The sequence below is a fragment of the Petromyzon marinus genome, chromosome 2 (genome assembly GCF_048934315.1).
Source record: "Petromyzon marinus isolate PM22_M1 ecotype Great Lakes invasive population chromosome 2, UKy_Petmar_22M1.pri1.0, whole genome shotgun sequence".
NCBI classification, from domain to species: Eukaryota; Metazoa; Chordata; class Hyperoartia; order Petromyzontiformes; family Petromyzontidae; genus Petromyzon; species Petromyzon marinus.
In genome coordinates this window covers 14,654,349-14,681,296 of record NC_133668.1, presented here as the reverse complement: position 1 = coordinate 14,681,296, position 26,948 = coordinate 14,654,349, and the positions used below count along the sequence as shown (strand labels likewise).

Here is a 26,948-nt window from a genome sequence, read left to right as displayed (position 1 = left end):
ATCATAGACGCGCCTTGCTCAAACTGATAAAAAAAATGTTTTTACCATATAGCTCTTTTTCAGAAGTTTCAATGTATATACAATATGAACACACTCATGGCAATACACACACAAGGGTTGTGTTGACCCCATTTCCATTCTCGTTATAATTATATTGTTGGTACTGTTCAACTGACTAACTTTATGCAAATTATCTTTGCAGGTTAGAGTAGATTGGTCCCTGCATACAATGCTCAAGTCTTAACAAAGGTAAATTTTGCAAAGTTGCTTGCACATAATTTTTTAAGTGGTTATTTTTCAAAGAACATATTTAGTGACATAACAAATCGACACGATGTAGTAAAGGAGCATCAGGCTTTTTGAAATTGTGCTTGTGTTGAAAGGCCAAAGTTATAGTATGGTGCACAATCATTTCGCAAATCGTAGCCTTGACGTGCATCAATCAAAACATCCTGATTATATCGACAGAACCTTTTTGCCAGTATCCATATGATAAAAATAATAGGCTTCACCCTTTCCGGCAATAACACAGCTGTTAAGATGTTCAAACACTAAACAGTCACCGATTGCATATTATCAGTGCACGTTTGTTTGCATATTTTACCACAAGCATGTGGTTAATGCAGACTTGATGCCTTGCAATAGGTTGTCTATTTGGTGTTTGGACATCTTAACACCTGTGTTACTGTCAAAAAGGGTAAAGTCAATTCTTCTTCTAATCATCCTGCTTATAATTCACAATCAGTCGTGAACATGCCCAACAAAAGCCAAAGAAAGTCAAAGTTATGGTGAGAGGTTGCATGCTCATGACTTACTTGTGCCCAGATGCATCTTGAATCGATCCTGCAAGCGATCCACCAGGGCCCCCAGCACCTCTAGGCCAAGCAGGGACACCTGGGGGAATGCCAAACAAGCTGTAAGGGCCTGCATACACTTGTTGAACATTTAAGGCTATGGTCAATTTGCCACTGACGATAATCATAATGTTCAGTGTTCATGCATGTAAACTACCTCAATGCAACATTTACCAACTGTGTTGTTGTTGAAACAGGTGCATATTAATTGGTGGCCAAATTCGCTCCTTCAAAAACACCTCAAACATAACTTTGATGTTAAATTGAGTACTGTACTTTGACGTAATAATACATTACAAGGAGAATATTTATGGGATACAGCACAATGCAAAGGACAGCAGCTTTGCAAAAGAAGATTCTACATTTTGTTTAACAATCCTTGCTCCTTCAAAAACACCTCAAACATAATTTTGATGTTAAATTGAGTACTGTACTTTGACGTAATAATACATTACAAGGAGAATAGTTATGGGATACAGCACAATGCAAAGGACAGCAGCTTTGCAAAAGAAGATTCCACATTTTGTTTAACAATCCTTAATGAAGAGCAAGTGTTCTCAGATATATGTAAAATGCTAAGTAATGTCCAAGTTATCTGTCAGCAGCCATGACAATGCACTTTCTCTCCTCATATAATGCTGCAGGCCATCGTTATAGAATAATGCACCATTTTTATTTTTGGTCCGGATGTTTTTCTTGCTCAAAAAATAAATATTAGAAGACAGAGTGATATTATACTTTTGTATCATTTGACAAGAAGGATTAATCGGTGTAACAGTTTGAAGGTGGCAATGCTGAGTAATTAGTACTTGCAATGTGAATATTAGGCAAAAATACCGACTAGGAAAGTGCTTGCCATAATGAAAACAACACTCAGTGACTATGAAACACTACACGTGATTGGTCAAAAAGGCAATAAAACACTGGGCCATTTGATAAAACTGTAAATTGCTTTGGGTGACAAGTAGCTCACATGTTCATAATTTTTAGCTAAAAGTATTTAAAAATAAATGCCATAAGTCTCTGCAGGCCACAACAAAGATACACTTGTAGTCTCCGTAGGCCACAACAAAGATGCACTTGTAGTCTCTGCAGGCCACAACAAAGATGCACTTGTAGTCTGTGTAGGCCACAACAAAGATGCACTTGTAGTCTGTGTAGGCCACAACAAAGATACACTTGTAGTCTCTGTAGGCCACAACAAAGATGCACTTGTAGTCCCTGCAGGCCACAACAAAGATACACTTGTAGTCTCTGTAGGCCACAACAAAGATACACTTGTAGTCTCTGTAGGCCACAACAAAGATACACTTGTAGTCTGTGTAGGCCACAACAAAGATACACTTGTAGTCTCTGCAGGCCACAACAAAGATGCACTTGCAGTCTCTGTAGGCCACAACAAAGATACACTTGTAGTCTCTGCAGGCCACAACAAAGATGCACTTGTCGTCTTGCAAAACGAGCACGGCCATACACAAGCTTAAGTCGATTGAGATAATTTCTCATCCATTTTCCTCAGCCGGTGTCCGACCGCCTCTTTCTCACTAAAGTAAATGCCAACTTATTCTGTACAGCATCTAGAGATGTGGTTGCATTTAGATGCTATTCACATAGCATCTCCGGTAAGCATGATTGGCTACGTACGGTGCAAAAAAGTTCAACATGCATCAAATCACGTAACATTATATCATGTCTTTTCCAGGATCTGATTGATAGCATGCATGTAGTCGATGGCAGAACACAACATTTCACCTCTACATTACCCATTAGTCTGTTCCCAATGACCTAGTGAACAAAGAATATATAAGTGAGAGAGGAGGTTAATGTGTCTAATTCTTTATCATCTTAGATATTGCCAAGGACAGTCATTCCTGAATTAATGACAGGAAATTCTTGAAGAACGTAATGAAGGCTGCAATGTTGGGCTCCAGATAAACTTGACCAATGCAAATGTAATAATAATTTTTTGCATCAAGTTCACATTAGACACTATCACATGGATCGGAAACATGGACGATGAAAAAGGAATACAAGCAAGATAACATGCACGCGTGTCATAAACTGAGACACAGTAAAATGAAAACATGGATCAGAGAACAAATGAGAATTAGAGACATAATATTGAGTGGGAGTAAAGGTAAGTGGGATTGGTAGGAGCGATGAGGGCCATTTGTCAAGACTGATGATAGTTGCAGCCAAGAGGAAACAATCAATAAAACATCCAAGGAGATGCAACGATGTGGCCAGTTCATAGTTAAGATATATTGTAGCAACACAAGGCCTTGAAGGATGGCGATTACTTAGGGGGGGCCTTCATCCAGCAGTGGACAGCGTGGTTGATGATGAACGAGTTTAATGTAAAAATGAGCAAAATGCACTTATGCAATCCAATTAGAGTTATAATTGGGAAGTTGCTGTAAAACGCATGAAGCACAGTATATGAATTCAGCAAATTAGTATAACGCAATTATTTTCTACTCTTTGTCAACCCACTGCTGGATGAAGGTCTCCCCACACCATGTCTGTCATGGGGGGGGGTGTTTGATCATACATCACTGTGCTTGGCGATAAAGAGAAATAGGTTTCATTAGTCTTTAGTTCTTACGGTAAAGTAAGAACTAATACATCACGACGTTTCGATCGCCACGCAAGCAACCGTCTTCAGGTGAAGACGGTTACTTGTGTGGCGATCCATCTTCATGTGAAGACGGTTGCTTGTGTAGCGATTCATCTTCAGGTGAAGACGGTTGCTTGTGTGGCGATCCGTCTTCAGGTGAAGACGGTTGCTTGTGTGGCGATCCGTCTTCAGGTGAAGACGGTTGCTTGTGTGGCGATCCGTCTTCAGGTGAAGACGGTTGCTTGTGTGGCGATCCATCTTCAGGTGAAGACGGTTGCTTGTGTGGCGATCCGTCTTCAGGTAAAGATGGTTGCTTGTGTGGCGATCCATCTTCAGGTGAAGACGTTTGCTTGTGTGACGATCCATCTTCAGGTGAAGACGGTTGCTTGTGTGACGATCCGTCTTCAGGTGAAGACGGTTGCTTGTGTGGCGATCCATCTTCAGGTGAAGACGGTTGCTTGTGTGACGATCCGTCTTCAGGTGAAGATGGTTGCTTGTGTGGCGATCCGTCTTCAGGTGAAGACGGTAGCTTGTGTGGCGATCCATCTTCATGTGAAGACGGTTACTTGTGTAGCGATTCATCTTCAGGTGAAGACGGTTACTTGTGTGGCGATCCGTCTTCAGGTGAAGACGGTTGCTTGTGTGGCGATCCGTCTTCAGGTGAAGACGGTTGCTTGTGTGGCGATCCGTCTTCAGGTGAAGACGGTTGCTTGTGTGGCGATCCGTCTTCAGGTGAAGACGGTTGCTTGTGTGGCGATCCGTCTTCAGGTGAAGACGGTTGCTTGTGTGGCGATCCGTCTTCAGGTGAAGACGGTTGCTTGTGTGGCGATCCGTCTTCAGGTGAAGATGGTTGCTTGTGTGGCGATTGAAACGTCGTGATCTATTATTTTTTCTACCTACGTGACTTTACCGAAATAACTAAAGAGTATGGATTCCTGCAGTCACGAAAACTTCAAATCAAGATAGAAATAAGTTTGTTTAGAAAAGTTGATAAGTTACTCAAATTATGCTCATAAAGACAGGGCATTTTTTATTCAACTTAATTTTTTTTCTAAACCCAGTTTTAGGGACATGAAATGAGCATACACATTGGCTTGATGCAACACTGTGTCGTTGAAACTTACAAAATGTATACTGAGAGATGAATGTGGAAAATGTATATTTCGTAATTTATTGAGTGAGGTGCCATCATATGTTCGTGAAATAAACTACACTGTTTTGTAACACTTCAATGACTTCACAATTTCATGGACGAGCTTGCATGTGACAGAATAACAGCCCATAGCAAATGAAAATGTTACCAAAAAGTACAACCCTATCTTATGAATCCGTTTAGTTACGTTGCTGCGTTGGATGCCAAGCAGCTGCAGAGTGCCGTACCAACAGGCACAACTACTGTCTTGCGGTACCATTCCAGTTGTTCAATATATATTAACTCAAAACCACAAACATTCATTGAAGCATGTCTGTTGCGCACGTTTACCGAGCACCACAGGCCCTCGACCACCAAACACAATGTACAAAGGGCCAATGGACAGCAATGGAAATTAAAAGCATGGAATCAGCAAAAAAAATGTACTACAAAAGCTGCCCCTCTTCTTAAGCAGCCCTGTGACCAGCACATGTCAAATGGGTTCAGCTGGCATGGCATGTCAAACTCGGTCACTCAGCTAAATTGGGAGTCACCAGATCAGTTGACTGAGAATACTTACCTACAAAACTATACTAGTACTGTACCGTGGGCATTTTGTTGGCCCATTGCAAATACAAGCAACATCACACGTAAAACAAACGCACTGTGGTATTTTTCGCGATTTGTACAGCATTACATTACCATCACTGCTTACACCTCGGTTTACGTTTGTGATGAAATATTTTACATTCAAAAAGGATGGACATACCGTACTGTATACGACTTTGGGCAGCTTCACAAAACGTACTCTAAAGTAGCAATGACATAAGCAACTAGGAATGCAATTAAAGAACTGCTCGAAAGCTTATACAGCTGATCAGGGCAGGACTCAGGGATTAGCTCCCCTAAGGCAGTCTGGCATAATCCTTAGTAAATCAGCTTGTTGTTACATTCAACCATTAAGGAATGATTTTTTTTTTCAAGTAACAGCAATAACTGGTTGATGAAATCTAGAACATGTACGAGTTTCCTTGCTCAGGAAAGATGTTTTTTTTTAAGTGAGGATTTTGCAAATTGACTATTTCCATATAAAGTAATGTAGTCGTCTGCAATATGTATCGCTTACAGAATTATTTTTAAAGAATGTGCAAAATTATAGTTGAAAGGAAACTTTTTGATACGTAACATTCAGTGCCAAATGAAACGAAAGTATTGCTTGGTTTTTAAATCTTTAAAATATAATATTGCAACACAACGGGCCACTTGTGATGGTCCAAAGTTGGTTCCCGTGCCTATGAGAATAAAGTAAGCCAAAAACACAAAGCTCCTCCTAGGAATTTGTAATGGAAAAACACGATTCACCTTAAATGAATCGGCACATTAACTATCAATTCAACGTTTCATGGCTATTATAAATAAGCGTTCTTCACACTCTGAAAAGAAAGGTACGTCAGCGTTTTTTTTTTCTAAACAAGTCGATCAACTCTATACGTCTCGAGGGCCTGTCCATCATCTTTGGCATCAAGCCACGAATTGGGGAAAACGACCCCTTGGTGAGAGGCACATTAACAGGCAAACGTCGCCTTCACTTTTGCATGATTAAGACCCGTTAGCAATCACCCCGCTGTTTGACACCGAAGATGTCCCAAGCTGGACATATCCCAAGCTGGACATATCCCAAGCTGGACATATTCCGAGCTGGACATATTCCGAGCTTGGAATAATGTTGTGTTTCAACGACACTGCGTGGTCACGCCATCGCACAGCGATACCTTCAAAAACTGACCTTAAAGTTGCTCGAACCAACCCAGCCGGTGAGTCCGTCCACCATACGATCCAGGAGCGATGGGTCCTGCTCCACATCCCACGATCGCACAGGATCTGAGAGGTAGTACACCAACTCCTGCCCACTCTGCAGTCGCTTGCTGACATCCTTCTGCATAACCTGCAGCAAGAAGTACTCCATATTCTGCTCCATTGTCGTTTAAACTCTGCGCTTTACAAAGACGACGCGGGGACTTTTTCGCTTCAATTCCTGCTTTCGTTATTTGAATCGGAAGATGGAGTGGTTTTTTTTGTTTGTTTTCCCGATCAAAAAAGTTTAGACAAGATGTGGAGAGGGGGGGAGGAGGTGGTGGTGGTGGTGGTGGAAAAAATAAACTTCTGGTTTCCTGGACATCCGAGTCGAGCAGCCACTGACAACTTCCGAGATGAAAGTCTTCGAAAGCTCCCCAAGAATGTTCAAGCGTGCGGCCTCGTTTGTTTGTCGCTTGTGAACGGGACGAACATCCTCCCCCGTCAGCTCCTGGACAAGCAGAAGAACTGTGGGACATATACAAAAAAAACAAGAGGCCAGGCTGTCGGCAAAGAGACGGGAGAACGACGGATACGGGCAGCAAAACTAGAGGGCGGTCACCCCTTCGCTTTCAGTTGCCTTCGACGGTTTAGACCGAGGCCCACAACGCGTGCAAGCCGTTTCCACAAAAGTACGCCGCGAACAACTCGCCGACCGTAAAAGGTGGCCAAATGTTACAAAATAACGAGTGCGAGCCCCAGCAGACGAACACGAACGATGCACAGCAACAAAACAAACCCCTCCTGTGGACTACGAACAATGCGGCGGGGGGCATGGGGGGCATGGGGGACAGCACTGCCAAGAACTTGGCTGCCGCCCGATATAATAGAAATGACGGAACTTTTTGTTTAAATTAAAAGAAAATCAAACACGCCCGAAACAAACAACGCTGCTGTGTTTACCGCCTCGCCGTCTACGCTTTGTCTCACGTTTAAAATATTTAACGCTGCAAAACGGCAGGGGCCACCACCACCACTACCACTACTGATCGGCGTTACCTCTTGACAGGCCTCGCCAGTGGCACGGCCGCTCACAAGAGTTTTTTTTTCTTCCAAACCACTTTGCTTTTGTTCAACAATTAACTCGGCGGACACCAATAACCGGCGCATGATGTAAAAAAAAGTTGCACAAACCCGGGGCTCCAGAAATCTCGATGTCTTCAACAAAGATTGATCATGTTGGAATGCGGACAGCCCCGATGTTAAAGCAACAATGACAGGGTTTCTTTAAAAAAAACACATATATAATTGACATGAAATAACGATCATTTTTTTTACTCCTTTCTTTCTTTAAGTGGCGGCAATCGCCGCCGGGCTACCCCGCCGGGGGCCTAGCGCCAGGCTGCGGCGCAATTTTCCAGGCCAGACCGGTCAACCCCCACACCCCGCCACCACCGAGGGAAAAAAAAAATTCCTCGGTCGTCGCGCGTAACGACGAGAAAGTTAAAAAAAAATTGCCGGCTTAGCGGCGCCTGGACTGTGGACGCTCAGCGGCCGCCTTTGTCGCCGTCTCGGGGCACGAGAGCGGCCGCTCTAGAGGCACTTTTGTGCGACTTTTCGTGGTAGTTTTGCTCGCCCGAGCTGACGGCGACTCACCTCGCGTGGCGGCGCCATGAGACCCGTGCGTCACCGCCCCCCCTCCCTCCCTCCCACGCTCCTCACACCACCACCAACACCACCACCACCAACTATATACACAATTATTATTACTATTTACTAACACAGTAACAAGTGTATGCAACTACATTTAGCAACGTACGATCGTGTACAAGTGTTCACCCATTCGGCAGTGGATTGACGGGAAAAAAAAGGGATTGTAATTCAATCCCACTGTTGGCTTAACGTAAGAGCTGTTTTTTATTGTAATAATTATTTTTTATTATTATTATTTTATCTCCATTCTACGTGACTTTACCGAAATAACCCAGAAGAATGTTTTAGGTTGTTAAGTATTGTAATGATGTCGAGGACGTTCTTGCAATGCAGTAAGTGCACTATTACTGGTAGGAAACGTGGTGGACTGGAAGCCCAACCGGGATTAATTCACAGGAGGCAGGGGATTAATTGTTGTGTATGTCTGTGGATGTCTGTCCACGTGTATCCGGACACCCGGATAAAATGGGAGGGGTGGGGCTGGGTGGAGAGGGGAGGGTGGGGAGGAGAGGGTGGGGAGGGGCTGGGTGGGGGGGCTGGGTGGGGAGGGTGGGGCTGGGTGGGGGGTGGGGAGGGTGGGGCTGGGTGGGGGGTGGGAGGGGTGGGGCTGGGTGGGGAGGGGCTGGTCACCCCGTGGTGCCCTTATAAAACTCAACGTTTAACCTACTCACGCCGGCTTGCGGAATACACCACCACGTGGTGCCGCCATTGACCCTGGCCATTGACCGAGCAACCCAACGTTCCTACCAGCTCCCTCCGCAGGAATGTGTTTGTGTATGTCTGTGGATGTCTGTCCACGTGGGAGGAGTGGGGCTGGGTGGGGAGGGGAGGGTAGGGAGGGCCTGGGTGGGGAAGGGCTGGGTGGGGAGGGGCTGGGTGGGGAGGGTGGGGTTGGGTGGGGGGTGGGAGGGGTGGGGCTGGTTGGGGTGGGGCTGGGTGGGGTGGGGCTGGGTGGGGAGGGGCTGGTCACCCCGTGGTGCCCTTAAATGGACTGGAAGCCCAACCGGGATTAATTCACAGGAGGCAGAGGATTAATTGTGAATGTCTGTGGATGTCTGTCCACGTGGGAGGGGTGGGGCTGGGTGGAGAGGGGAGGGTAGGGAGGGGCTGGGTGGGGAGGGGAAGGTGGGGAGGGGCTGGGTGGGGAGGGTGGGGCTGGGTGGGGGGTGGGAGGGGTGGGGCTGTGTGGGGTGGGGCTGGGTGGGGAGGGGCTGGTCACCCCGTGGTGCCCTTATAAAACTCAACGTTTAACCTACTCACGCCGGCTTGTGCCCGCCCTCACAGTCGGACATATTGTGCGGAATACACCACGTGGTGCCGCCGTTGACCCTGGCCATTGACCGAGCAACCCAACGTTCCTACCAGCTCCCTCCGCAGGAATGTGTTCTATGCTTGCGCACGATGGTAGCAGCAGCAGCAGCAATGTGTTCAGGAGCTCAGTGCCAACGTCGAGGTCTGCAGCGAGCCACGAGAGGCCTTCAGGAGAGAGAGAGAGTTCGTGTAGTTTCGCTTTTCCTTCTCCTACAGTGGTTCACAAGAATATGGTCCCGTAGTTTTGGTGGCATGGCCACAATCGCACCGATGTGGCGGTTTATCTTTTAGTTTACGTTCACGAAGGAGATGCGCGGTCGATGGTTAACACCGGTGTCTTCCAGGAATGTCAGAGCCAGGAGGTTGCAATGTTTGGGTCTCGAATGAGGTGTTTATTCTTTACGTCCACGTTGCTGGGTGATATTCCAGGATCCGTGAAGGGGACATTGGGACATTTTTTGAGGTCCTGGTTGGAAGGTAAGGGTGTCATTGGCGAGACAATGTGTAAACTCATTGCAATACACTAAATTATATACACACTGAATGGGTCCCTTAATTACCACGTTGAAATATAATAAAGTAAATGTTTTTAAAAATGTAAGAGGCGAAAAATGTGGGTAACATTGTAATGATGCATAGGCATTAAAGAAAAAAACAAGTTGCCACATTCTCGATCACTTGCCTTTCAACACAAAATACATTATATATTGTACAAGGCCGATGTTTTGGGCAATGGTCCTCTTTCAGAGAGAAGAGTAGTAGTATAGCCTATACTTATGATTGTCGGGTGGTGTTCATGACCAATGCAGTGAGTTTTTATCTTATATATGCTTACATTAGGATATCTGTCTGAATACAGCAGAATTTGTTTTATTAAGTGGATAACTGGACTGATTCGACTTATCTGAGACTCATCAGCAGGGTTGTAGCCAGTTAGATACTGTCGATGGATGACCTTTATTTATGACCAGATAACAGCCCTTCGAGACCATAAGTCGATTTTTAAAAGGAGACCTGTGGTCAAAGTTCAGAAAACAGCACATTTCAATCCGTAACTACAACTTCGCAGAAAACACATTTTATAATAAAAATGGACCAATACAACTTCAAACAGTCAATACAGACGTTAATAAATATAACATACTTCCAGAACAATATATCTTTTAAAAAATGTACACGACCGTAGGTGTTTTAAAGTTAACTTTATATACATTGCACTTTGGAGAAAAGGATCGGTTGTAACAACACGTAATTTTGAAGCTCCAAAAGCCACTGTAAACACGACACCTTGGGCCACCGTTGGTCCAAAGGTTCCAACTGCATGCTAATGTTGGGCCCGACGTTCCGTGTTTACTGGCTAAGCTCCAGGGTGATTTCAACAAACTACAACATCAGCTAGTTGCTCTTAAACTAGTCCTGAATACCTCCAAAACCAAGGCGCTATGCTTCTCACCAGGACTAAAGCAGGACGTTATTTTTCCCCAATTACATTCCTTAAATAATTATCACATAGAGCAAGTCAGGATCTATAAGTGATATTTAGAAATTTACCTATTTTCAATGATAAAACGGGCGAATTTGTGTCTTTTCGTTCACATAAAGTCAGAAATAAACATGTCAATCAAAATTAACATGTATTTATACTAAAGTAATACAAAAAATACTACAAAATATTTAGGAGTAGTTTTTAGAGATTTACGATTATACTGTAAATCACTTTCACGAATCAGCCCACAAATGTAGTCTCCCGTCATGTTCTCGTTATGCTGTCCTTGGTAGCGGCATTCAAAGTCCTGGTAGAAGTGCTCGCCTTGCTCCTCCGAGTATGCGCCCATGTTCTCCTTGAATTTATCAAGATGAGCATCAAGGATATGGACTTTGAGGGAAATCCTACAGCCCATTGTGCCGTAGTTCTTCACCAAAGTCTCAACCAGCTCCACATAGTTTTCGACCTTGTGATTTCCCAGGAAGTCACAAACCACTGCGACAAAGCTATTCCAAGCCGATTTCTCCTTACTAGTGAGCTTCTTGGGGAATTCATTGCACTCCAGGATATTGTTTATCTGTGGTACGACAAAGACACCGGCTTTGACCTTTGCCTCAGACAGCTTAGGGAAGAAGTCTTGAAGGTACTTGAATGCTGCCGACTCCTTATCTATAGCTCTGACAAATTGTTTCATGAGGCTCAATTTGATGTGCAGTGGTGGCATCAGCACCTTCCGGGGGTCCACCAGTGGCTCCCACTTGACGTTGTTCCTCCCCACAGAGAACTCGGTCCGCTATGGCCAGTCCCGCCTGTGGAAGTGTGCCTTGATGTCTAAATATTTTGTAGTAATTTTTGTATTACTTTAGTATAAATACATGTTAATTTTGATTCACATTTTGTTTTTTTCTGACTTTATGTGAACGAAAAGACACAAATTCGCCCGTTTTCTCATTGAAAATAGGTAAATTTCTAAATATCACTGCCCTGGTCACAAAGGCAAAGTTTGTGGGGAATAATAGCTATTTTCTGTACTTTTGAGGCATTAGCAATTAGGAAATAACACTTCCCAGGAGCAAACATTTTTTGTTAGTGTAATTTCTTTTATCACTCTGGACTCCCTCTGCTGGTAAAATTTTGGATTTCATTTACTGAACACGGCTAGCCATATTCACTTTTTGCCGCATGTTTACAAGACAGCATTCCTTGCTGCCAATGTAATTATCAAGTAGGGCTAGGGCTAAGTTTAGTTTCCCGAAGAGGTTTCTTAACATGAAATCAGACTTAACTGGCTGACCTTTTTAGCCAAGTAATTTATTGTGACGGAAGACATGAGGTAGCTAAAGCTCAATGTTACTTCACCACCAGCATTTTTGGCATGAGACCCATCTCAGTACATTTTATATTAGACAAGTCCCCACAGGTATTCACTCTTACGCCTTTTGTATATTGTGTGGATTTATCTGCAAATTGAGGGGACATATGAGACTCATTATGGAGAATACTATACACATGCTCACATGTTCATGGGGCATTCTTGGAAGCTCATGAGCAGTAGTTTCTTCAGCTATTGTCGTATGTATTCTTCTGTAGAGTTGTGATCCATAACGTGAGAAATGTCACGAGTGTTCCTTCATTTAGTAGGTGCAGTTTGTTTTATTTTGCTTTGAGACTGTAGACCCTTAAAACATTGGACTACATATCAAAAGTGGCACCGCACCATATTCTGGAATTTATTTTACTCTTTATTATTTTTTCCACAATTTTGTTTTGCAACTCTTTATTGCATGAAGGTCAACGTGTTCTAACAGGCTGTGCCCGCTCAAAGGCACACAGGGGGAGTAATCGTTACCCATGGGCGTTCCTGTAAAACTGTGATCCAATATCCAATCTCACTCCCACATTCGCCACGCTCACATAAGTCTCCCCCCCCCCCCAACTTCTCATAAGAAGGGATGTACTGAGCACAACGGTGTACTGGTACCGTGCATGCCCCTGGCAGCACCAAGCGTTCTGTATGGAAATTATTTAGAACACATGATCACTGTAACGCGACCACAAGTTTGACACGAGTGATATAGAGTCTTGCCCCACTTATGCATCCTGATCAAATGGTTACATAATAATCTAGTACAGTAATGATGTCTTGCATACAGGGCATACAGTTTTTATGTAGCACATAGCCTAATTCGGCATGTATTTAGCACATAGCCTAAATGCATAACAAATGCATAGCCCCATAACGTTTGTGACATTTTGCGTATAAATTGCAATCCATCATTGGGTTACTACAGAGCAGTCTAACAAATATAAAGAAAAATACTCTCTACTCTAATCATGTTACATTACACAGCATGTGTAGGCTACGTACAATAATAATGTGCAATTGTTACATTATGCTCACCATTATATTCACCTTGATTTTGCCCAAAATGGTTCAAATGGTGACCTGGTAAAACCATCCATAAATGATAAACCAAGGGAGGCTGCAAGGAAACTCAATATTCCAGGATTATTGAGTACAGTATATTGCCTCTATGACGTCATGGTTAGAGCTATGTCATGGAACCATATCTTGGCCAGTAGTCATTATCTAAATACAGGCAGCTGGCAAATTTGTTGTTAAAGCCCACTGTTATTTGAAGAAAACCGATTGAGCGAAAAATGCACACTTGCATGCCGACTCCGAAAGTCGACTACAAATCAGGCCATGGCAGAATCTTGCCTCTTCTGCCAGACCATCACCCATCTCGGCCATGAATCATTCGCGTTTCTTTCACTCGCGTCGCATTGAGGCGCCAGAACCCGTACGGCCCACAAGGTGGCGCTATAGGCATTTCTAACCGGGCAAAAAAGGCGTAATCCCATGGGACCATTCATAGTTGTACGGAATACCAAGGTCCGATGAACCATCCACTGCCAGCGTGGCTCTATGGAGTGCACCTACGAATGGCACGCTTGGCTACGTACGATGCGAACGAGGTTCAACATACGATACATGCATACGTCCACATGTCCATATTTACAAGGGCTCCTAACTCCAATATCGTGTCTTGCTGTGCTGACCACATGAGTATGCAGTATGTCAGGTGTGAAGGCTGTTAGTGTGAATACATGCCAATGTAATTACAGTATGATTCTTGATTTGAAGCTTTCGTGACTGCAGGAATCCATACTCTTTGGTTCTTTCGGTAAAGTCACGTAGGTAGAAATAAAATAAAACAAATCACGACGTTTCGATCGCAACACAAGCAATCTTCATCAGGTGGAACAACCCCAGCAAGAAAATGCTGAAGTAGGCGGGAGAGCTGCCGTGGCAAGAGGTTATATAGGTGAGAAAAGGGGGAGGAGCAAAGGGGGAGAGAGAGTGGGGGGGGGGCTGCGTGAGCGCTCGGGGAAGAGGACGTGAGGCTGAGGGGGGAAGTGGGCGGGGCTAGAAGTGGGAAGCTGAGTGTTGCAGGTATGGTGGAAACAAGCACAACCAGCCAAGGGATTACCTGGTTAATAACATCCTTCCAATGATTGTTCCATTTGTATCCATCTTCTCGGGATAAGTTACGTCTATGTTTATATATCTGGATGCCCCCCTCTCTCTGTCTCCCCCCTTGCCCCTCCCCCTCTTGCCACGGCTGCTCTCTCGCCTATTTCAGAATTTTCTTGCTGTGGTTGTTCCACCTGATGAAGAGTGCTTGTGTTTCGATCGAAACGTCGTGATTTGTTTTATTTTATTTCTACCTACGTGACTTTACCGAAAGAACCAAAGAGTACAGTATAATTGTTTTCATTTCTCGGAATCAATTGTAACTTTACAACCTGGAAAAAAAATGTGTTAAGAGGCGGAACCTTTTGAGTAAACGCAGTGAATCCAGTGGCAGCGGCTGTGCACATTATAGTTCGGGTATAGCAACTTGTGTAACGGCAATATAATGACATTAGCTTCCTGGTTAATGAAATTGAAAAATTAGAAAGTTGTGGCTGGCCAACAGTGGCTGCCCAAAATAAAGTATGACTTGGAGTGCAACTAATAATAGTTTTGGCGTAGAGGTAGTGACGATGATGCCTAAAAATAATTACAGATTGATTAACTGGCTTATGATGTTGTGTTTATACAGCTCACCTTACATTGCAAGTGTAATCTTCACCTCATATAGGTAGAACAAGTATCGTATTTTCTGTGAATTCTTGCTGGTTTGTCATTGGAGTTAAATAACTCACTTGCATTGCCCGAATGGTAGAGTCTTGTGTAAACTGTGTAGTCGTGTGTTTAATTAATTCCTCTGCATGGTTTGCACTGATAAATATACAGCTGTTGGTATTATGTGAGTTGTACCAATGGTTGTGTACACATTAATCACGAGAAATTATCTTAAGAAATAATTGACATTTGTTAAGAAAAAAACCATCATGCTAATTGCATAAAAAAAGCCAAAAACATTCCCAATAAGCCAATACATAATCTGTTAACTTGCTAATGGTGTGACACCACGAACACTCTTGATGGCTTTGGAATGGTCCCATTTGAACCACAACTGCCCTCGTATTCTGGGTCCCAAGTGTAAATGTAAAGGACCACAAGGGTCACTAGACAGCAGAAAAATAGCCAATTTTGGCCTGAGCTCACCAAATTCTATATAGACACAGGCTAATGCAATCAAAGTAGATTTCATCACAAGCAGTGAGGGTTGTGAAGCAAGTTTATTGTTTGATACCATACATGACATTGAAAAGGATGTAGTGGCTGTGAGCCTACTTTCCATTTATACATAACCTCTTCTAATTCCTTATTGGAGTTCTGGTTGGGCAGCCGGCCAGGCGAGTCCCTGAAGACAAGAAAGGAGACAGCTTGGCTAACCGCGGGGTCAACTCACTTCACACCATGTTTTTTTTCTCATTCTGTCGCCTTCTCACCTCATCTCACCTTTGCCTTTAATGGCGACAGTAGTATCAGCCACTTTCCGCCATTAATATCTGCACTTGACATGTACAATCACTGACGTTTGTTTTGCCATTGGTACAATAATATTGGGCCCATAGTCTCTCTTTTTTAAAGGAAACCTCGATATGTAAAGTGTGGAAGACCTCTCTCAGTTACTGTAGTATTTAATATTTTCTGCACGAACCATTCTGTGCCTCTTTGCCCAATTAACTCAGAGGGGGTTTAATGTCTGGGCAAGCTTTCGTTCACACTAACGGCCACTTGTCATCATGCGGGAGCTGGCAAAGTATTCAGCATATACTAATGGGAGTAAGGTCACATACTTACTGCTTGCACGGTCTTCTCCCCGTCGTGACGACTCGGCCTTGGCTGCTGAGACATTTTAATGGGTGATTTGTCTGCCGTTGTGACAGGCGCCCGTATTTCTCTTCACTACACCTGGCGATCTACAATCCCGTCGTGTCACTGCCTGCTCGGAGAGAGCTGCATTCCTTCGCAATTTTGTGGCTTTAAGGCATAAATTTTGATTTAAAGCTTTCGTTACTGCAGTAATTCATACTCTTAGCTCTTTCGGTATATATATTTTATTGTTTCATATTCAACGTGACTTTACCGAAAGAGCTAAGAGTATATATATACTTTAAGGGATGTTTAGATATTTTCACCCATTTCCACAAATATCTGCTGCAGTTGCTTTATGAGTGACAGCAGATAGAGAAGAGTGGCAGCAGTATAGATGCTATCGTATCTTTTGACAGTTTTGTAAATTACGGTGAGAATATATCTGTCCAAGGTTTGATATAATCACTGCACGTAACTAAACATTCAAATAGTATGAACACTGCACTGCCCTACAAAAGCATTGCAGTATATTTTTGTAAAAACATCAACATTGCACAAACTTGATGTTCGGCTTATTAAGAATCCTTATTTTAGCATCTCAATCAGATACGGTAATGAACTAAACGCATTAATCCTCAGTATTATTATATGTATATATGTGTAGAGTCCGGAGCTAAATTGACATTCTGATTTTTAAAAATGTTTTATCTCACAGACTGCACACACACACACAGATGATATAAATGCTTCACCACGAGTTAAAATATTACTGTATAATCAATAAATAGTTACTTATCGGGTACAACATTAACGAGGTCTGGTGTATCCTTTTCATACTTCCTACAAATTACCCGCACAATGTCGGACAAACGTGTTTGATGAATCACACCATACCGGGCGGTTGCTTTCTGGGGCAGCCATCATTCTCGTGTCTTCGGGCATGGGCTGCTCCGGGTAGCCCAGTATTGCGGTCCGATGATAAGTGCCTCTGCTCTATGCACATCCCTGGGCTCAAGCGCCCGTGGGCCCACTCCGTCTCCCTTGCCGTCGCGGACAGCTGGACTCATTAATCCCACAGACGGATGTCCGTGATCGCGCATCCAATAAGTGTGTTGTACACACGCCAGATTTACCCTTTAATCTCCGATTGCCAAACAGGATAAATCACGCCACTTAACACCGGTTCATTGAATAAAGATGTCCAAAGATGATATTAAAATAGCCGCGATCATTGGTTCACGTAATTGGAAATGTTCCTCTGGGCACTTTGCGTGCGGTGATGTTTCTGGAAAGATGTCGTTGAAATAGAAATGTCTGTAGTGTCCTGTCATGTAGAAAACGATGGCAGTTGTGCATTCGGTGTTCAGATAAATGCAGAGCAACTGTCAGAACTGCAATTCTGCTAAAAACATAGGGTCAGAAACTGCCCCTGCTGGTAAGCAGTTACTATTCCATCAGATATCTATTCATTGAGGTTGAAATGCAAAGAAAAGTAGAGGAAATGTGAACGAGGATTTAAAGAGAAAGGTCACAATACAAAATAAGCACAGCGGAAATATTACACGTGGCGAACGATGAGTTTTGTCAGCCTTTCGGCATTGTCGCCAGTGCACGTGGAGTCGCGTCAGTGTGTGGTACACAAAGCATGGGGCGCAGCTTTAGCTTTATTAAAACAATGACATAGTAAAATTAAGTGTTTTTAATCAATACGTAACGTATTCACCAACTAATCACAGTTCACAACAGCGAACTTGCAGGTTTCGAATGCTCATAGCCGGTACAAAACATACACCCAAGGAAAACTGGCCTGATCAGATTGGGCCATGACTGCCGCTCAAATCCAACAATACTTTGTTCGTTCGTATCTCAGTCCGCTTGTCCTGGCGGGGGTCGCAGCGCCAGCATCTTGAGTAGGGCAGTTCAGACCTCCCTTTCCCTGGCGACAGACTCTAGCTCTTCCTGGGGAATTCCCAGGCGTTCCCAGGCCAGCTGAGCGACATAGTCCCGCCAGCGTGTCCTGAGCCGGCCCCGGGGTCTTCGCCCGCCAGTGTCCATCGCCAAGGTCCAGGTCCGTCTGAGACCATCTCTCTCCCTGGCATCGCACCCTCCCCTCGCCCTTTGTCCTGCGGATGATGGGCCCACAGGACGGCGCCACGTAGCCATTTCGGTCTGGGCCCTACCGGCTTACGTGGGTCACTCGGCCACCAGGCGCTTGCCGGCGAACACCACCCCAATGTCTGACTCCAGGAGTGTATCCCTGTATCTCTTGTCCACTTATGAGGGGCTTTTTTTGGGGCCGTTATTTATCTGGAACCCAGACCTGTTCGCCAACGGAGACCCTACCAGGAGTACAAGACTCCAGGCGACAAAGCTCTGAGGGTCATTGCAACACACAGACGCCACCACCACCACCACGATAAAGTCACGATCCTTCGGTGGGTATAAGTGGTATTTTTGTTCAAATAAACGAGCTGATGTGATCATTTCTGTCGTGTCTGTTACTGTCTTTGCATTTCACTCTCCGTAAAGCATTTCACATTAAATGCAACTACATTGCATTGTACGGACAGTGTGTTCGTGTATAATAAAACAGTTTTCTCTGCAGCCGTAGCGAACTGTTAAAGTGAATGCACCCGTCAAGGCAAACAGCACACAATGGGTGCTATAGCAATCACCGCAATCAGCCACCTTTGTATCCCAAGGGGGAGCACTGATTGTTGTCAGACCATATCAGTAAGTTATTTTTGGCTGAGATGACCTGAGGGAGGCCCAGGCTGAGTTTCAGACATCAATGCCAATGGTGTGTACTGCTTGGCAGTGACCCAGGCCACTGATATCATAACGCCGTACAACATAGATAATTATGTAGCTATAAAATATATATGGTGACTTCAAAAACACAACGATTTATTCAGCGCTTTGGACTGTTGTTGAAAGTGTTGTTAGCGACCATCCTATTAGTCACACATTAATAGCTAATTTAGGCCAGTAATGTGCAATATTACCACCGTTGCCTCCTAAATACTGAAATTCGTACACAGGCACGGGGATTGTAATAAACATACGGTGCGCTGGCCACTATGTCACTGCACCCAGCACAATGCACGTTTTGTACATTGGCACACATTCAAGAAGCGTCACCGGTCATTATGAAAATAACAAGCAGAAAATGCCTCGGGTGTTCACCAATATACTCCAGCTCATTGGTGAGGAGTGAGTCAAGCGCCGAGTTGGTACCACTGAAACCTGTGTTGAGAATCTGGGCAGCCACTTGCAGTGGCTGCTCGTGGCATTTCCACACGGCGGGGCTGCTGTGAGTGACCTCTGGAAATATGGTGTTCTAATTAAAACCTCGTCATGTTATTCGCCTATCCCTTGAAAGTGATATAACTATCTACCAACGGTAGGAATTTATAAACAATACGAAATCAAAGAACGAAGCACTCAAATGCTGTCCCCATGATCCTCAAGACCACACTGCACAACCCCCTTTGACCCTGCCTCCTAGAGCGTGTAGGCCGTGAGCTGCTCGATTTGCACAGCGCAACATCGCCTCGTGGCGTCGTCTCATCACAGCCACGGGCGCCTTTTTCACCGCTCTGAATGGGTCTCAAACGGCGTGGCTAAAATACGAAGCTGATCGCAACGAATGAAGGGGGGGGGGACATCTCTCACTCGGATGCCCTTCACTGCCGCCCGAGACCTCCCCGAGGCACACATAAGACTGTGGTGTTGCAGCGGTTTCTAATATAAACAACTTAAAATGGAATCTTCATTAGGCAATTCACGTTGAAAGGATAATTAGATGTAAAAAAAAATACAAAAAAAGCATTTTTACTTGAAAAATAATTTCTCATCTCATACTGTTTTTTGGGGCGGCGACCCAACGCTCCCTAGTGGACGAACCGCGCCTGGCCACCTGTGATTAAACTGGGATCTCAAGCGTCATGCATTGATGGTCTCAGGCTGGTCACCATTGGTTGTCATATTAAATTTTGGATCTTGATTTAAATTTGATATATTCCAGCTGTGAGATTAAAAAAGTTATTAGTTTGACTCCCATGCGATAGGCAGTATTGCTCTTTGTGATAGAGTGGGCGAGATAACGCTGCTCTGTACTATATGGGGACCAGAAACCACTCAAAAGAGTGGTTGTGATATCTACTTCCTTGGGCCATTCTCTAAGCATAAAGGGCTCGCACTGTTTTTAGAGAGATCTGATTAGCTCCTTCGTCTCATGACGCTGACACCAAGAGCACTATCTGGATATAAATAATGGGGGGGGGGGGTAGTGCACTCCTTGGCTGCCCTGCTCTCCCACCACACAAAGCTGGGTCTGCCCGACCTGCTGCTCGATGGTGCAAGGTTGCGTGAAGGTAACGGAGAGTCTTCGTCGCTTGGGGGTGTCACGCAGTGCAGACAGCAAGGCCATTATTTAAGCATTTAAAGCAATCTGACTCAACACCACCTCGCGATCTATCTCAGCTCCACCTCGATTTTTTCCTGCTGCGCTGCAACGCATCGGACAATGGGATCAATTAATTTCGCACGGGAAGGAAACAGCTACAAGCGCTTGATAACGTTTCGTAGCGGCTCGCACGAGGGGAGGGAGGGTTGTGGATGGGGAATACAGTAAGGAGTGGTGGAGAGAAAATAACGCTTGCGAGGCACTTGACTGCCTTAAAATAGGAGCTATACAGAGGGCACACCGTGTTCCGTTACAGTCTGCAAGCGTCGATAAGCATTGCAGTTATGATTGGACAACAACAACAAACAACAACAAAAAGGCCAGAGGGATGGGGTTGGGGGTGGGCACCCACAGTGGCGAAGCGGGCACGAGTTCAGCAGCAGGAGCTGGGGCGCATGGGGCACCAAGTCGCGTCGGCAGAATTTCAGGTTTCGGCAGAGGTCATTCATAGGGCAGACGACTTAATCTCGTTTTATTTGGTGAAAATCAGCATTGTTCGTTTTCAATATCAACATCGCTTATTGTACCGTGCACAGGGTTAGGTGATGCTTACGTGTCGTGTTTCTGAAATTGAGTTGTTGCTGCTTTGGTGACCTTTATCAAATACATAACAGATTACACCATATTCTTGGTTCTTTCGGTAAAGTCACGTTGAAGGGAAATAATAAAATAATAATATATATAAAACAATAAAATTCTCACGACGTTTCGACTGCAACACAAGCAGTCATCATCAGGTGTGAAAACCAATGACTGCTTGTGTTGCAGCGCGTCCATGTGCAATACCTATTGCATTCCTCGCTAATTTGTCAATATTTGTCAACCTTTAATTAAAACGAGTTGCACCACGTAGGTTTTTAGCAGTTGTGCTGTGTAGCTCTCCGCTGCGTTTTCGGGTTGTGCCTCGACTTGTTCAGCTTGAGGTCCGACGTTTCCCTTGCACGCGCTCGTAAATTTCTCTCGTTCATGCAAACGAAAGAAAGAGTGGCCCGTTGTTTATTTTTTGTTAAACCACGTGCGTTCGTTACGTCGACCGATGTTAGGAGACATCCCGTGTCCGGGTCCCCGCCACGTGGCCGTGGAAGCTCTCATCGCCCCGGCGTCACAACGCTCAGGTTCAACAAAATGTAAAGTCAGTGTTCCTCTCAGCGTGCATGTGAATAGCGGTTGTCAAAGATAAAGAGGCAATTGTCTCTGCGTGACGTCAACACCCAGTCCGTCTAAATTGTCCATTTTCTTACCAGCGCATCTGTAATCTACACCAGCGCATCTGTAATCTATCACCGTGAAATATTGACTCAGTGGTAGCTTGCATGCCGTAGTGTAGCTTCTTCTTATTTCGTATGGCTGATGTAGATGCTGAGCAACAACTACAATTTCATATTCAGGTGATCTCAAGCCAGCCAACCGCGTCAGGAGCAGTGGAGTGTATCGTGTGATGCAGTGACGTGCGGTGAGGTCAATGGCTGGAGAGGCACTGGCTAGTGTCAGATTCACACACAGGGGGGGGCGTGGCCTCACTGAGGGGGGGCGTGGCCTCACCGAGGGGGGCATGGCCTCACTGAGGCAGATGTGATAGCTGCCTCCCCTGGTGCTTTTTCATTACAGTTTCGTGACGAGACCAGCGAGCCTAAATATCTTTATACACATACGTGAAATAAGTTACTTGGAGTATGGAAGGCGAGGACATGAAATGAAGGGGTCTACAAACATTACATTGGTGACACACTGAGATAGTAACAGGCACGCGCTTATTGCCCGCGCTCCATCCAGTTACTGAGGGGTTGCGCAATCAGAGGGGAGGCTGAGCTCGTCGCTGCCTCACCTCTCGTCTCTTCTTGTATTTGCAGCGGAGCTCTGCAAATTTGGCGATTTTGACGATAAAAATGATTGGAATCGTACAGAAATTACATTTATAACACAGATCGGTGGAATTTTTTTTATTTTTTAGTCAATTATTTTTTACTTTTCGTAACAGCTACTTTCATTGGAGTATGACAGGTGAGGTTCTGCCTCCCCTGCCTCCCCTGACCGCACGTCCCTGGTATGATGTCCCCTTTGTATTTGTATGGTCTGTTCTGGATGACCACAGTCGCACATTGAGGGTTTTTAATTTGCCATTTGTGCATCAGGTATCCGCATCTGCCATGCTTTGTCCGGATGTGGTTTATGGTGGACCATGAGCTTCGTGGAAGGTCAAACCCGGGGATCTTCTGCGTCGGGTCTTTCACAACAAGGTGTTTGTTTGTGAGTTCGTTTGAACTCCACTCTGCTCCCCAAGCTTCATCGCGGGGTTGAACTCCCATTGATAAAGGTTCAGCGCATGGGTGTAGCTGGGGAGTGTAGTTGTTGTTGATGTGGGGGTGGGGGGCTGCGATTGTAAGCGTGTGGGGCTCGATGGATTAAAGACTGCGCCGGATAGCAACGGCTTGGCGAACCCTTCATCCAGAAGCGAACCGACAATGAATGGCCGATGGAATTAATGATCTCCGCAGAGTACAAATGGCATGCCACCATCTTCAGCTGTTTGTGTTTAGTTTGCCGTCCTTCCCACGCACCTCCGATTATCACGGTTGGCTATGTACGGTGCGAAAGAAGTTCAGCATACATATGTACTGTACATGCATAAATACATTTCCTGGACTGCTTGCCTGTTTGGAGAGTGAGCTTGCGACGTGATTGTACATGTCATTTTTGGAGGCAGTCGCTCGTAACCGCCTCTCTCTCTCTCTCTTTGAATCTACACTGGGTGACCTGCTGTTTCCAGTGCGGGTGTGAGATTTATATCAGCGCTGGCCCTGCATGCCCTTGCAGTGACCTACTTGCAGTGACCTCCTTTTAGGAGGACCTCCTTTAGGAGGTCACTGTAAAGTCCCCAACGCAAAGCCTCATACAAACGCCAGGCAGCACACGCAGCCTGCAAAACCAATCGACGCACAGAGCGGGCAATCGTGTTTGTGAATAAGCCTCAACGAGGGTGCGATTAAAATATTGCAACTATCTAGTGTGTGTGTGTGCGACGATGGGGCGAGGTGGTAAGGTCGTTAGCGGTATGGTGCTAGGACCTAATCATCCCGAATTTGATTTCTGGCCATGTGCACACACTGACAGCTGTTATTAGTGCATGAGCGAGACTTCACTGAAGTCAACTCAGCCAAAACAAATGGATACACAGTGGATCGTGGTTTTTTTTAGCATCAGCGCTGGCGATACAAATGGGTGTTGAGTCATACTAATGCCTGTTCCCTGCACTCCTGCTGCGCTTGCCCTATCTAGAGAATGTATTAATGGACACGTATATACGTTCAACAGTTTGGGCGTGCTTACGATGATTATGTTAGAATATCCTGATTAAAAATACATGAAATCCAAGGGATCACTTTTTAGGAATTTTTCCACACCACCTCTAAAACAAAGACAATAGATAACTCGTAAACATATCAGATCAGCCCCTCTCCGAAAATTAGCCCTTACATTATTTACAGTGAAGCCATCAATAATGGTCATCCAGCCAACAATTGCTTTATACAGTGTGCCTTCACGTGCCCTTATAGGGGCATTGTTTGTGGTTGAAGGGAAGTGGGATCGGGCTGAGATCGCGCAGGGGAGGTGCCTTAGGAGGGCTAATCAAAGGAAATCGCCCATTGCTTCCTTCCTTTGGTGGCCCCTCCAAGGCGAGGTGTGGTTCCACTGGGGGGGGAGGAGGAACGGCCGCAGCGTCAATTGCGGTCTCTCAGCACCAAGCTCCTCCGAGCAAATTCCTCCTCCCCGTGAGCTCTTCCCCAAGCCAGCTCTTAACATCAAGCAGGCTCCTCCAAGCCAACTCGCTGCAGCACAAACGAAATAGTGACCTCGCCACCTCCTTAATTAGCGCCGCCGTTACAGAGCACGCATGCTGCGTGTTCACGCAGCGGGTTGGCCTTTCAATTGTGCACTTGTGAACGAACAATTTTTTTTACAGGCGCACTTCGAAGCCACCGGGTCTGTAATGCTTCAAAACAATTTTTGTTCTGCCGGGATGGGATTTGAGCTCAGTTCCTTAGAATTTTGAGGCTGCCACTCTATTTAATAAACTTTCTCCCAGCATACGCCATGTGCAGTAGACACCGCTATAATTATGTTGATACAGTATATTAAAGAAAGGATTTTTTTTTTTTAATACAGGCGCTGACATTATTGTGACAAGGATAATTGTTTAATGAATTTGTATTTTAAGTCTCGGGGAACGCAATTTGCCCGGTGCGGCCGATAACACCGCGCGAACAAAGCGAGTTGTGGTTGCTGCTCCAGACAAAACATCAGACTTGTCAGAGGCATTCACGAGATGTTGGGTTGAAGCCTATCACAGGAATTACCTGCAGAGTCTCAGTCTCTTGTCAGGCCTTGACGTTTGACAGCATGGTACCTGGGGATATACAATCTAATTAAAATAAATATTTTGTTTATAAACATTTCAAAATGTATTATGTTTGCTTGTTGGGTAATTATATTTGTGTCAAAGTGGTCGTTCTTATTTAATTTACGGCTACTATTGACTCAGCTGCTCAATGCAGAAGGATTGGTTAATCTGCCTTCAATATCAGAATGTGACTTCCCAGCAGTGATGGGAGGCCTGGCCAGAGTTCAACTTTACACCAGGTGTAAATGTAATCAGGACAACGTATTCTGCATTACTTTTAACAGGAGCAATGCACAAGAGCTCAGTCGTAGCTCCATCATCGCCGTTGCCATGATCTGCCATGTAATGTGGAAATACTACAGCCCTGCTCAATCCAGCGATAGCTCAGCAGGAAGATTCCTCGATCACCTTGAGCAAAGCACAACATCTCATCACCGTAGCGCAGAGAACCACTCTTCTCTGCCATGTGGAGCTCCTTTCATCAACCCGCTGTTCCCTGGGTGACGCGTGGACAAACCAACAGCTGTACCAAGAGTGTATATATGTATGTTGAACTTTTTTCGCACCGTACGTAGCCAACCGCGCTAATCGGAGGTGTGATCTCGGTGCAGCATTGAAGTGTGAGCTCAGTCTAGGGTTGATTAAAACTAATTATGGGACACTTATAGGTAATGTATGGAGTTTTAGGCAATGTTGCTTATACAGCACAGCCGGAGAGAACTGCAAGTAATGCGACACATAGCTATTTATTATTAATGTTCTCGGAGAAATTAAACAATTTTACTGAAGGCAAAACCGGAGCATCTCGAGAAAAATCCACGCGACCATGGGGAAAGAACACGTGAACTCCAAATATGCAGCCATCGTCACGGTCAAGATCTAACCCACGTCCTCCTCTGTACCGTGGCCATGAATCAAACGTATGCCGTTAAGTATATATCATTGTAAGCTCACTATTGCTGCGCCAATCTATAACTGTAAAAATATATATATTTGAAGGGTAGTTGTGACGGGTTACTATATTTAATCTCACAAGGGTTCGTAATGTGTTGTCAGCTGTATACAAGCACAGACAGAAAACACAAAAACCCCAACATGATCATTCACCTTATAACAGGAGAACAACATCCTTAATTAGCTATTGTTTCAGGCAACAATGCTCATTGAGCACAGACGGAAATAACCAAGCTATCTACAACACGTTCTAACTGACCATCGCCTAAAACGGCATTCTTCAACCGTTTTATGCACGACCGCCACAGTGGCAGCATTTGAAAATCAAATAATGCCACCACTACTCTTTGTTTTTGTTTTGGTAAAGTCACGTAGGTAAAATAAAAGAAAAGAAAACTAAATTAAATAACGACGTTTCGGAGGCAACACAAGCTTCCGTCTTCAGGTGGAACAGTCACAGCAGAATCGCTGTACCAAGTGAGGAGCTCTTGAGACGACCGGGATTATATATACAGGTTACGAGGGGGGGAGGAGCCAGAAAGGGACGTGGGTGGGGGGGAGGGCTGAGTTAAGCAGCCTTTTGTTATGCTGCAGGGGGTTCGGGGGAAGAGGTGCACGAGTACATACCACTCCCTGAGAGTAATGGGAATGGCTGTACAATTATAAGGCAGCTGAAGTTTGACATACAACCACTGAGAGTAATGGGAATGGCTGTACAATTATAAGGCAGCTAAAGTTTGACATACAACTCACTGAAAGCAATGGAAATGGCTGTACAATTATAAGGCAACTAAAGTTTGACTTGGTTTATAACGTCTTTCCAATGGTTGCTCAATTTGAAACCATCCTCTCGGTTGAAGTTGTGTCTATGTTTGTATATTTGGATGGCTTCATGGACAAATAAATAATTATCAATTATTATTATTTTACTTACGTGACTTTACC

General features: G+C 44.7%; 1 protein-coding gene across 33 annotated transcripts in view; it reads right to left on the bottom strand.

Annotated features, from left to right (window-relative positions):
* The window catches only part of LOC116946623 (CLIP-associating protein 1-B), an 86,615-nt gene extending 78,484 nt beyond the window's left edge, over window positions 1-8,131 (bottom strand). For 32 of the 33 annotated variants that reach the window (XM_076070297.1, XM_076070333.1, XM_076070326.1 and 29 more), the window contains exons 1-3: window positions 8,054-8,131; window positions 6,390-6,925; window positions 816-894 (exon numbers count right to left, since the gene is read on the bottom strand). In XM_076070297.1, coding sequence (XP_075926412.1) covers window positions 816-894; window positions 6,390-6,581 — 271 coding nt within the window. In that variant the 5' untranslated portion in view covers window positions 6,582-6,925; window positions 8,054-8,131. Of the gene's footprint in view, window positions 1-815; window positions 895-6,389; window positions 6,926-7,591; window positions 8,030-8,053 lie in introns of those variants that run through there. The other variant, XM_076070299.1, reaches the window with a different exon arrangement.
* Window positions 8,132-26,948: the final 18,817 nt, after the last annotated feature.